Consider the following 13,758-nt stretch of genomic DNA (forward strand, 5'->3'; position numbering starts at 1 on the left):
CTTCTTCCCCACCTCCCCTTATTGTCTGCTCTCTGTGTCCATTCACTGCAGGCTCTGCTTGTCTTCTCTTTAGGCGGCACTGGGAACTGATCCTGGACCTTCCGGAGCCAGAGGAGCTCAATCTCTGTGCCACGTCAGCTCCCTGGTCTGCTGTGTCTCTTACCATCTCTCTTCTGCATCTCTTTTTGTTGCACCATCTTGCTGCACCAGCTCTCTGCTTGGGCCAGCCCTCTCTTCTGCGTGGGTCAGCTCGCCGCACAGACCAGCTTGCCTTCACCAGGAGGCCTGGGGAATCAAACCCTGGACCTCCTATATGGTAGATGGAAGCCCAATTGCTTGAGCCACATCTATTCCCTGTGCTGCTTATCTTGACTTCTGGTTTCTCAAGACACTTTTAATAAGATTGGACTTAAACCAATTTATAAATAATTAACTTGGCTTTGGAAAACCCTTAAGAATAAATTTCTTGATTTCCAAAAACATAAGCAACTCTTAACTGCTTTCCTCAGGGGAATATTCCCAAAAGCCACGAAGGAGTAAAATGTGCTAGTTTTTTGTTGGCTTTTTTTTCTCTTTGTGACCTAGATACCACAATTTGATTCATCTCTAAGTTTTGATAGCCAAGAGTTCTATGGGCATACAAATGTGAACACTTTTCTGTCCTCAGTGAGCTTTCTGCATGAGAAAAGAAACACACATACACGCACGCGCACACACACACACATAAACCTTTAAGAGAAAACTTTACAAGCATTTTGCGCTACACATACATCTGTCTTCTGGTTCCAGATATTTGAGCTAGGCTTTCAAAAGTGACATTTTTACAGCAGAAGGAGGGTAGAGAGTAACGACTTTGCTTCAAGACCACCAGGGGCAAGACACAGATAGAAAACTGTCTGTGGGGTTAAGGAGATCAGGATTTTAATGTGATTTGGAGTTTGGAAATTGCCCTCTAAACCTATGGTAAACCCTTAAGCAGGAGAATGCTCTCCTATCTGTTCTTTGACGGCAGCTGGAAGGAGGGAAGTAGAAGGGACTGGAGGCACAAACATCACTGGAGCTGAGCAATGCCAGCTGCACGCTCTGCTTGTCTTCTCTTTAGGCGGTTTTGACCAACGGTGCTGGCAGGAGTGTGGTGAAGAGCGGAGCAAGGGATGGCACAGGTGGGGCTGCATCCTCATTCTCGTGAACACTTGTCTTAGGAGTAACCGAAGCACCTAACTAGTTAGAGTCCTGCAGTTTTTCTGTTTGTCTCTGTCAATTGTTTTACACGAAAAATTTTTTATCTGTATTAAGCACCTACTACGTGCCATGCAACAGGTATCATATCTTACATGCGTTGGCCCATCCCATATGCACATCTACTCAGAATTGCACCATGCCTTGTCCTGTTTAGATTGTGTGGTGGGGAGACTAGCTGGCCCATCCTGCACCTTCGCACACCAGCATGGTCTATATGAAGGAAGATTTCAATCACCGCTTGCACTGGGAAGGCATTCAATGACTGTCAAACCAACCAATACATTAGTAAATGAACTTGTGTCTAAAATTCTGTTTCACAATTGTGGGCCACACGAAGAAGGGAAAATCAAGAATTTCCCATTTTAAGCCTAAATATTTAGAAGGACACCATTTATCTAGAAAATCCAAGAGGATCTGATTTGATACGGGAACACAGCAGTTTGTCTTTTTGCATAATGTGTATGAAGTATGGGATCTATCCATTTTCCTGAGCTTCACATTGAAATCTTTACTTCAGACCTCTGCCCTTCTCAACTGTTACATTGAGAATTTTTAAAACTGCTTTTTCTTCTATGCTCCTCTATCATATTTTCACCCTCTTTGAATAAAAGCCTTGAGAAGTTCCATGATATCTAAGTTTCAACTTTTCTGTGAAAAATCTGACAGTTGCACAAAATCTGTAAGTTTCAGGCGCATTCCTGTGACCTCCCTCCTGGTGAAGAAGCACCATCCATTTCTTACAGTCAGTCCCTGAGATTTTGCCTCTTTTAGGCAAAAGATGACTCTTAGGGAACTTTACCTACCTTTTCAGCTCAGTTTCAATATTTGTCACACTAATTCGGGGCATATGACTGAATAAGATGTAACTTCTTGAATGCCAAGAATGGGAGACCTGGAACCTATTTTATTAAGCCATGAAATTTCCAAAGACCATTGTCAGTGAAATACCGGTCAGGATTCTGGGAAAGGTAAATGGGATGCATCATTACAATTTGTCAAATATAGAGTGGAGTTGATAGCGAGGCTACAATTACTCCTAACTGAGGTGTTAACTTTAAAGTGTTAACTTTGTGCCAACTCTTTTCAGGAATTCACTCTTCTAACTCTAACAGTCCTATGAGGTATACTCCTCCCCGAAGCCCGTACTCCCAACCCCACCCCACCGGGTCATACAGGCAACATTACTAGAGCCGGGATTTACATCAAAACATTCTTATTGTAGTCAGTGCCCTCCGGGTTACCATGGCAACTGCCAGAGTCCTGAACTCTAGAACAGCCAAGAGGGGGCTTGACAGCACAAGTCTTGATCATATATATTTTTATAGAGCTTTAGAATTAGCGCCCATTTTAAAGACTAGATGTCCTGCTTTCCATCTAATTAGAACCATGTAGTTTCATGGCATTTCAAACTGGGCAATCCTATGCAGATGTTTCAGCAATGTTTGCAATATACATTTTGAACATCTGGATAAATAACACCCAATTATCATGTAATTACTTTGATAAGACCTATGTCCTCCATCGATAAGCATTATAAAGTAAAAAGAAAGTCTTTCCATTATCCTATTTTCTTAATTTAATTTGTTAACATGAGTTATACATTGTGACTTATTTAAAACCATTTGTTATTATGAGGAATGTTTTTTTGGTGGACCATTCTGTATCACTTTCATACTTAAGAACCTTTTTTTATTCAAGTGTCTGACAACAACCCTGCAAAATAAGTTCTATTATTACCCCCATTAAAAGGTGAGGGAAAAAAAAAAAGACACAGACAACTCATGCAACTTAACTAAAATCACGTCATAGTCTCTAGAATAGTAAAATTATATAATTATATATAATTATATAAATGTGATGATAAAAAATAAGCCAAAGGTCTATCCAAATTAAACTCTAAAGTTCTAAAACATGTATATAACAAAATTCTAAAGAGGAGACTTACTTCTCTAAGTAAGAAAAATATAACCCCTTAAGCTTATACCATATGATTAACAAACACTCTAATTTTGAAAATTGCTTGATTTACTTTATCATAACTAGTATTATAAAAGAATTTTGCACACAATTTATTGAAAAGAACTTTTGGAAAACTTATTTTTGGATGAACAATAATGAAACAATTGAAAAAAATAAACTGGTTACTGAACTCTCAACTCTCAAAAATAATTGTTATTATCAAAGCTTGGGAAAGACAGGTACATTATTAACAACATAAACATTAAAAATATTTAAAAGGCCAGAATTCATTGGTTGAAATCTGCCATAAAATCTGACCTGGATTTTTTTTGGCTATTCATTATAATTTTGTTTTATCATTTCAAAATTTAATAAGTTTGGCCCACTTCTACATTTTTTAAAAACTGTAATCTTCAACTATTAATAACTTTACAAACATAGATACGACTAGTCATAACATCTAAAAAGTTATAAAATCATTATTCCTAGATAGCTTTCAAGATCCCTTTATTTCAAAGCTTACTTTAAAAAACATCACTATTTTGCATTTATAAACTATCTCCTTACATTAAAGAACTGTAAATGTGCTATGTATCCACATCCCGATTTTAACTCATCATTTCTTTTATTAACATAGAATGTTGCTTCTAGTAAAACCAGAGCAGGTTTGTATGGTTTCGATGACAAAATTAAAGGTTCTTTTTTGAGAATGTACTAAAGCAATCACCAAGATATTTTAAACAATAAAGTCAAAATTACATTATTTTAAGAAAAACCAAGACCACATACACTTACACAAAACAAAAAGCTCAGAATTCACTTTATAAGAGTAGGAAAGAGCTAGCTTTTAAAAATATTTGCATTCTCCAATCCAAGTAGAGGAGGGTAAGAGAGGGAGAAGGGAAGGAGTGGGGGGGGGGGGGTGGAGCTGGGAATGGGGATGGGGAGAAGTGGGAGATGCCATTTGGTATTTCAGAGACCAAAAACTTGCAAGAGTAAAAATACACTCTGAAATAATTTTTGAAACTTAAATTTCACTGACAGCATAGAAAGGAAATATAGATTCAGTGCAGGATTTCTACAGAGAATCAAACTTAGAAACTAAACTCCACTGAAATGGAATTGTAACAGTCAATGCCTGGTTAGAATTTCCCTTTGCATTAGGAAGAAAGGTCATTTTACAAGAATAAAACAATATCAAGAATGCAGTATATACATGTTAGAATATACAGTTTTCAAGCACCACACAATCAATGAATTAACTGGTTAGTTGAAGATAATGTGAAAGCAAGTTTTCTTCTACTAGATTATACTTCAAGGAGTCTGATATAGACTTGAATTAATTAAATTTATTGCACTATGAATTGACTTATTATTATATCCAAATGTAAATGTAAAAAATGCAGAATTTCCTTAATTTTTCTATCTGTGGGTATCTCTGGGTAGAAGACAAGTACATAAAAACTGTAAAAATTGAAAAATGTGTGTACTTATTTACAACGTCTCTGTGTAAATGTGCATTTGGTCAAAGAGCGTCCATCAAAACAAGGGGGGGGAAGTCCCCAAACAACATCTTTTATTTTTTTTAAATCCTGGTTTATAATTGTAAAAAAAAAGAAAAAAAAAGGTGATAAGCCACTTTTTTTTTGCAGCCGTATTAGAAAGAACATGCTCATCTCCTTATGCAAGCTTCCGCTAATGTCCTAAATTTGGGTTCCAAATGATCCAAAAATTCAAGCCCATCTTCCTCTTGTCGTTCACTGCAACAACCCACAGAGCCAGCCTCGGAACCTTTCCCTTCATAGTTATAGGAAACGACGTAGTCTTGGGCATGCTTGTGAGCAGCATCCTGATTACACAGCTGAACCTTCTGCCGAGGGGAAAAACACAACATATTTTATTATTATTATTTTAGACACCAAAGCTTATTAACATAAAAATAATGGCTTTGATTTACCTTTCATTGTTTAATTTTTAATCAGAGTGTGTCCTCTAATGGATTCCTATGTATAAAAAATGCACATGATTGGTGTATTTCATAAATCACACTATTAATTCAGTATATAGCATGTTTCTATAATATGTGGCAGCAAGTATACAAGTGTTCATTTTAAGTCATCATTATTTCGCCTTTCAAAATTACAGATAAAAATGAAATGTGTCTTCCAAATCAGTGTGGGTCAGATCTTTGCAGACAGGCACTGCAACTGTGCACACTGGTATTGCCTCTGCCACACCTTGGTTTCTAAGACACAAGTGGTCAGGTGGAAAAAATTAGCACAAAGTCATGAGACAAGTAATGTATATAACACATTATTTCAGTAAGAGAATTAAAAACAAAATTTGAGAAAACGCAAATAGCCGCTTACATCTGAACATAGTAGCTAGCTCAAAAATTAAAGGAAAATAATTTTCCAAAGAAGAGATTAATAATTAACTGAAATAGAGATGTTAGGCCACTAAACTATAATCCCTGAGACAGTTTAAAAGCAATCAAAATACGTCTGTGGAACACTTAGGAGAACTCACTTCACCAAGACGAGGCTGAGTGTAAGTATGCCACTCAGAGTAAGTGTATCTGCAGTTGTCCGTTTCCAGCTGTCCTCCCCGGCAGGGATCCAGGGTGTGGTGATGGCCCAAGGTCTGGTGTCCCCCTTTCACCATTTCAATAGTTTCCTGACCTCCACTTCTGACTCCTGATCCCATAGTGCCACACATTCCCTGAGCAGAGCTGCCCACGGCATGGGTTGTAAAGCCACCTGTGGAACACTGAAAGGAAGCAGTTTGCATTGGGAAAAAAAAAACAAGAGGTGGACAAGAATTATGAAAAAGAGCACCATGCAGATAATGTCATGACTTTTTTTTAGTGCTAGAAGATAAGCTTTCTGAGGGTAGGGCTTACTCCTGTCTTGGTAATTGTGAATGCCTAAATATTTTTACCTCAGTACTTGATACAGTTGCTAACACAGAATATAGTTGCTAACACAGAAAACAAACTGCAGATGTCAAGTGGTCTGTACTTTGACATATCAGAAAGTTTGATGTGTATACCCTCTTTAAAGCCTTCTTAGAATATATTAACACTTCACTTAAATCTCTCCAGCATCTCACAACTCAAAATCAGGAGTATAGTATTATTGTCTCACATATATTAACCCTGCTTAGTTTAAAGTCATTTCCTTTTACCTGACTAGAGCAGAAACAAACACTGATAAGTATTTTTTTAAGTATCTAATCCAGTTTCCCTTTAACTAAAGCAAAAAGAATAGAAATAAAGTTGCCATAAAAATGCTAAATGCGGGAATAAATCCTCGCAATATAAACAGATAAAAATGGGCCACATAAGGAAAATAACAAGATCACCAAAGCTTTGCCCTTATTTTCTGTGCTGTGTTTTGTAGGAAATTCTGTTTTATTTTTTGGTTCTCTTCCTAGAAGCCATTTCTAAATCTAGATTTGTTTTCTAAATCTTTCCTGCCCTAATCCTGGATTATATTTCTTATAGAGAAGTTAATTGCTCCTCTTCCATGTACTGGGCTTGAAAACAGAATTGGAGCAAAGTAGGCACTTGCTAGCATTGCTGCTTCACCTATTTGACCTCAGGCTCCTTTCTCACCCACAAGAGGCCAGGACGAATCCATTAAAATTCTTCCATACTGATCAAAACTTGTAAAGATTTTATTTTTGATGCCAGAGTAAAAATGAAAGCAATTATGCTGGTGATTTGTGAATAAATAGTTTAAGTACATAAAAAAGACCAGGTCTAAAGTTGAAACCACAATACATATGAAGTAGGAAAATAAAGACATGCTAAAAGATTCTTATGATTAAATAAAACTCTGTGACCAAATTGAAACAACATAACCATGGGAATCAATTTTATCTATTCCATGGGATGGATGACATTTTAGATATTTTAAGTTACCTGACATCCAAAGAACTTTACTCAGAAAAGATAATTATAGGGGATAAGGACAATTATCTTTGTATTTATTTTTAAAAGGTATATTACTTACCACCACTTTGTCATCTCCAGGAGCTTCAGTGTTTGATACAATTAGGTTCTGTTGGGCTAAATCATCAGGAAATACTTTTGGTTGCTTGGCTGCCCCAGAAACCCCACAGACTAAAGTAAATAGGATACCTGGAGGAAGAAAAAAATTACTTAGGTTTATCATAAAAGAAGTTATGAATTTATAATACTACTAATAGTAAAGTTAATGTAATAAAAGACAGCTTTTTATATATGAGAGCTTGTGTTGAAGTAGTGCATTATAGAAAAGTTTGCCCTAAACAGACATGGGCAAACAAAATTTCTACATTGAATTTTATTAGTATACTAACTGAAAAGACTCTCAGATTATAAATAAAAACATTAAAACATAAATTAATGCATTTGTGTATTGAATAGAAATGTAGCTATATGCACATGAATAGTTACATCTAACATAACTGTTGACTCTAATAATGTGTCTTCAAAGTTATATAAAGGTTCTTATTTGAATTCACAAGAGAACTTACCAAATAGCAATGCTACACCCAACAATATTGCAAGGATGGCCCATTTCCCAAGTTTTACTTCTCCATTGCCAGTCCTTGCATCTGCACGAAGTGTGCAGTCATTTTCAGTAACACAGTCACATACATATACATTTAAGGAAGTGACTTGAGACTGGCCATGTCTATCTGTAACTTTGACAGGTACATTATATGGTCCAAATGGGAGATCATTTTGATAGGAAAGACGTGCTGCCGTATCTGAAAGATAAAACCAACCATTACATCAAGTCACTACATTTTCTTCTGAGCATAAGTAACCAAATATAGAATACTTTTCTTTTAGAATACTTTTCATGCTTCCCTACAAGATGATGTTTCTGTTGGGATGACACAATTGCTATAAGATTGTCCATGAGAATAGACTAATCTACAGCCATTGCCAAACGTTTAAAAGTTTGTGTATACTGGGGAGGGGATGTAGCCCAGAGGTTGAGCACCTGCTTCCCATATACAAGGTCCCAGGCTCAATCCCTGGTGCCTCTTAAAAAAAAAAATGTGTACACCGCCTCTTCCCTAAAGGTCTTTTGGCTTTATAAAGTTATATTTTATCTGTTCAGAAACAGGTCCTTCCTATCATAGGTAATGGACTTGTTGAGAGATTGGTTTTCAGCATATTTTCAAAATATTTAATTATACCATTTAGAGTATATTCCCTTTTATACACAATTCATTGGAGAGGAATAATATGGATTTCCAGATGTTTTCCCTATTTTGATTCTATATATTATACCAAACAAACATAAATCTTGTGATTTAATACCAGAAATTTATTCTGGCAATATGGAACCCAGTTTACCCTTGACGACATTAGCAGTTTGTTATAGATTAGGTAATGTTCCCTACAAAGCATGTTCAAGTCCTAGCCTCTAGTCCTGCAGATGTGAACATATCTGTAAACAGGACCTTTGAAGACTGTATTTAGAAGAGGCCAAACTAAGTAAGGTTGGGCCATAATCCAACCTGATTAGAGACCTTTAAAGCAGAGGAAGTTGGAGTAGGAGACAGAAGGTGACACAAATCACTGCTTGATGGGGAAGGGACTGAGTTACAGATTGCTGACAAGCTACCACCAGCACACTACAGACTTTGAAGAAAGCATGCCCTGCCAATACCTTGACTTTAGACTTCTACCTCCATAATTGTGAGCAATTTCTATTGTTTAAGCCAGTCAGTCTGTAGCATTTGTTATAGCAGCTCTGGCAAACTAAGACACAGCCATAAATCATGGTATTGAAATGCCACCTCCTGGTATTCAAGAACACTTGAAGGGAACCAACTGTGCATTTTTTAGTTCTGATATTTCTTTTTAGACAAGAGTAGAAAATATCCAATCTAAAAGCCACTACAGTCTTAGAATCAGGCCAAAGACATAATTATACTCTGAATGCAGACGCCACATGCCAGAAAAGAATCCCTATCCCACTTAATTACCCACTGTGACTTTCCCATACTTTTATAGTGTTTGAAGCTCTAAATACACATTTGAATGTTTGGGTAAAGAAATCACTCAATTACATCAATTTTAAAAGAAAACACGGTTAATTTGTTAAGTCGATTACATAAGAAATAATAATAATGATACTAACAAAACCAAAACTTATGATTCATAATATGCCATAGTCTATTGCACTCATCACGTCATTTACTTCCCAAAATAATCCTATTTTGCACATGAGTAAATTCATGCTCATAGAGAGTAAATAACAGGACCAAATTTGCAAGACTAATAGGTGGTGGAGCCAGGGTTTAATGCTGAGACTATATGGCTTCAAAGCCTCTTTTCAGTGAGTTCTTCTGAAATTGGTATTTCCCAGGCTTCTCAATATTTTCACAGAGCAGTAGAACTTTAAAATAAGTAAGATTTTAATCAGCATAATGCTGCCAATGTTTTGTTTTGCTAGGTAGGAATATTTAAAAAGATAAAATAAGCACAATTATTGTCTTTCATCAACATTATTTATAAAAGAAACCATATTTTGATACCAAATAAGTAGGGAGGACAAAATCTAAAGGTAAGGTTAACTTTTTCCAAGAATGAACAGTTGACATAAACATACATGTGTGCATGCACACGCACCAGGATATTGTTGTAAAAAAACATGAAAATGCTTTCATAATGCAGTGTCATTTCTCAGAGCAGGACTCAGGAAAACAGTGCCTTCACTTCCTACTGTAGCTTATACACACCCTGGTTTTTTTTTCCTCCATTATGTTCTCCCTTTATCTTCTCTCACAACTTTTCTTTTCTCATTTGTCAAAAAACGAAATTGAGACATATTCATTGAACGCATGGGGTTGGAAAACATTTAAGAGCATTTCAAAGGCAGGCCCCATTTAGTTTACACTCGATTTGCAGTCCTGAAAGCTGGAGTCCCGTAGACAAGGTATGATGGTTTTGGGTAGTGCAAGCAGAAGACTGAGGATGTGCTGAGCCAGGTGGTAATGGAATGGTGGTACAGAGAGAGGTCCCCTTCATTTTTGTTATTCTTGCCCTTACAGATCCTGATTGATCTAGAGTCAGAAGTACAGACTGGGAACTAAGTTGGGGGGAGTACCCAAAGTAGTAATCGATAGAGAAGACACTGCAATGGCCGAGGTGGCGTGGAGGACACTGTGATGCATACACAGGTGCCCCTCAATGAAGGAATGATTGTCCCAGCAGCACCTCAGTGATTGTGCCTTCTTGCCAAAGGCCACATCCCTCTGGGCAGCTCCCATCCACTGAGGAGCAATGAGGAAGCACAGAGGCTCAACTAGGGACCACTCTACGGGTCATTTTAGCTCCAGAGTCCCCTGGGGTTAGCTGAGGCTGTCATCTGGCCTGTACTGCAGCTCAACTTCTCTTTCTGCCCAATCCTGCTTCTCCTTTCTTTCAAAGTTTCTGATCCCAATCATGCTCTTTTAATTAAACACCACATAATAAGCTGTCTCAGAGTCTGCTTCCTGAAGAAACAAACCCGCAACAAATGGGGATTCCCTTATGACCCAGAAAGCCTTTAATATATAAAGAACCTATTACTACGTGGGAGGTACACAGGTCAGGAACTGATAGTATCACACCCAGTCTAAAGGTGTGTGTGAGCTTGGAGAAGGAGTAAGAATTCATACAACATCTAAGTGAATCAGACACACGATTAGAGATAGACACTATGTAGGTCTTCCTACCACACTGAAACCAAGAAGCTTGCCTTCTTTCATTGGTGGTTCCCACATGGTGAATTATTCTTCTATTGCATCACAAAAAAAGATGTTAGCCATCCTAATGCTGAAAAGGACAAAGCAATGTTTAGGAAGACATACCATTTATTTTCGTTAGTCTCCACATTCTCCGTACTTCTGAATCAGAAGCACTCCCCAAACTGAAGTCAAAGGGTGGGCCATTTATAGGTTCATCAGGATCGACAGCAACAATCTCTGCAGATGACATGGTAGTTTTGCAGATTATCATTGTCTTCCTGGGTATGAATGGGCCATTATCATTCACATCTTCAAGCAAAATTCCAAGTGTACCAGTACATGTTCTCCCATCTAGAAAAACAAATTAAAATATCATATTTTGTTTTGAGTTTTCACCAGGAAATTATACATTGAAACGTTTTTACAGTATTTGTTTAAAATGTATAATGTATAAGCTACAGTGATAAGCACAGTCACAGGCTATATGCAACACTATAATCTGCAGACAACAAAGGGGAAGGCAGATAGATGGGCGTTAAAACTGGGAAGAAGGGTTAGGGGTTCTTGAAGGGTTAGGGGTTCTTGAAAAGTCAGATGAGGGAGCTTAAAAGGCATGCAAGGTTTTGAGGCAAGAAAATGGGATGGTATAAATTATATAATTGACAGATTAGAACAAAATAGTCCATGGAAATGCTTGAAGGGCATAAGACTCCAGAAATGGGAAACCACTCACAAACTGACATAGTCACCGTGGAGTGTAGCCTAAAGAAGCTGCCAGCCTAGGGGAAGCTGCAGGACCAGACATAGCCAAGCCCAACCGTGGCTCAGTGACTGGACCTGGGATATTTCCAGGGGCACCTTGGAACTGGAGCCCAGGCCACCAAGTCAAGAACTGGCTGTGAACTCAGGCACAGAAAAGGACCAGGTGGAGGTGGCTACAAGACTGTCTGTTAACATGGGGTTAAGTGGGAGACAGGAGAAAAGCAAAAACAGAAAACAAGCTAAACACCACCTATTTAATATAAACCTGCAAATGAAAACTCCAAAATAAACAAGATTAACAGGAAGGAAATCCAACAAAATCACCAATCAGATGATTAATCCATCCAATGCAAGATGACTTTGAAACATGTATATTTAGGATCTTTAAAGACATAAAAAATGGTAATTATTTAAACAAGAATGAAATTACAGCTCAAATTCCAATAGATATAAACAGCAACATTCATCTACAAAGAAGAGGATATGATTCCCAAAGAAGAGAATAAATAAAATAGTAGGGGAGTAATCCTCCCCTAATTCTGGAATATTCTCAGAGATCACTGCTGAGAATATTCCAGAATTAAAGAAAAGTATGGCTGTTTGGATTTAAAGTATACTCTAACTGCAGTGATAGATAAATTAAAATAAATCACAGCATACACTGGTGATACAGAAACAGCCAGCCAAATTACCAATAAACTAGGACTTGATTTCTCATCCATCTGGGAGGCTATAAAACCCATTTTCCCCTCGCTCACTCAGTTCCATCCCCTCCTTGAACCATTAGTTCTGGTCATTCTACTCTTAATCTTCAGGTCTTGCTTTTTCAACCTATTAATTAAACCTGTATCTCCCAGACTTCAACAGCTCCACTTTAAGATAATGATCATGCAAGGATTTTCTCCAATCCCAGCTGAGATTCTCTCATCTGATCCTCCCTTGAGATTTTTAGATTTGGTAGGCAGAGAGTTCCACTCCCATGATAGGCAGGGACAACGTCCCAATGACAGCATGAAGTAGTTACAGAAGACAGATCATGCTCCTTCATCACCCCTTAAGAACAGGGATGGAATTCTCTGAGGGGGGAATAAGGTATGGAATGGTAGAAGAAAGGAGATAACTTAGCAAAAGGGAAGCAGGAAGGGAAAATTAGCATCAGATAATACCTAACAGTGACAAATCACCTGCCCAAGTCCTAATGCCGGAAGAACCAGATGACAAAGGCCCATGCATCAAACGACCACCATATCCTTCACCAACTCCTCCCCTGGACAGTTCCCACTCTGAACAAGGAGCCAGTACAAAGTTGTAGCTTTCAATCCCTCTTTTGCACAAGTGTGACCAGTGAGAACATTGGATTTACAAGTCCTCGTTTACATGGCGGAGGGGGGCGGGGGGACAGACACAGCCTTAATGAAACAGTACCCGAGCCTCAGCAGGCACTCCTTGTATGAGCACGCCCTCACTCCCTTCTTGGGAGTGTCCTTTCCCTTCACAATAAAGTCTCCTGCTACTAGGAAAAAAAAAAACAAAAAACACAGCATACACATTGTACTAAAATTTTAGAACACAACTTAGCAAAGTATAAAAGCTACCTGAAATAAAGGCCATATTACCTATTATGGGACAATAACTAGCTTGACAGTAGAATACACTTAAGCAACAAGAGATGCCAGAAAATATAGGAACTAATATCTGTACAATGCTGAAGGAATATAGGCAGCATCTTAGATTCTAAACCAAGTCAGATTATCAATTAACTGGGAGGCCAATATTTAAAAAAATATTTTTCAGAAAAACAAAACTGAGATAGTTTATCACCCACATTCCATCTTCAAAGGACTAGTAAGGACTTGCAAGAAAAAAAGGGAACTAGGAGGGAAGAAATGAGATGCAAATCAATGCAACTACCACTTTGGACGACTTAAAAAAAAGGAAAGGATTTATATTAGACATGGGAAGCAGGAAGATGTGTATCTTAGCCATTTGGCATACTTTGCTATTAGGATAGAATAATCTGTCTCTCAGTCCCTTATCCTTGTGCTATGTGATACTTTT

The 13,758-nt window shown here is 37.7% G+C and overlaps 1 protein-coding gene across 4 annotated transcripts in view; it reads right to left on the reverse strand.

Annotated features, from left to right (window-relative positions):
* Positions 1 to 3,691: 3,691 nt before the first annotated feature.
* DSC2 (desmocollin 2) overlaps positions 3,692 to 13,758 on the reverse strand; it is a 31,720-nt gene continuing 21,653 nt past the window's right edge. For 2 of the 4 annotated variants that reach the window (XM_058277574.2, XM_058277575.2), the window contains exons 12-17: positions 11,062 to 11,289; positions 7,723 to 7,959; positions 7,218 to 7,345; positions 5,731 to 5,970; positions 5,159 to 5,204; positions 3,692 to 5,071 (exon numbers count right to left, since the gene is read on the reverse strand). In XM_058277574.2, the coding sequence (XP_058133557.1) occupies positions 5,169 to 5,204; positions 5,731 to 5,970; positions 7,218 to 7,345; positions 7,723 to 7,959; positions 11,062 to 11,289 (869 nt within the window). In that variant the 3' untranslated portion in view covers positions 3,692 to 5,071; positions 5,159 to 5,168. The remainder of the gene's footprint in view (positions 5,072 to 5,158; positions 5,205 to 5,730; positions 5,971 to 7,217; positions 7,346 to 7,722; positions 7,960 to 11,061; positions 11,290 to 13,758) is intronic. The other 2 variants (XM_071208508.1, XM_058277573.2) reach the window with 1 other exon arrangement.

The sequence above is a fragment of the Dasypus novemcinctus genome, chromosome 16, assembly GCF_030445035.2.
Source record: "Dasypus novemcinctus isolate mDasNov1 chromosome 16, mDasNov1.1.hap2, whole genome shotgun sequence".
Taxonomy (NCBI): domain Eukaryota; kingdom Metazoa; phylum Chordata; class Mammalia; order Cingulata; family Dasypodidae; genus Dasypus; species Dasypus novemcinctus.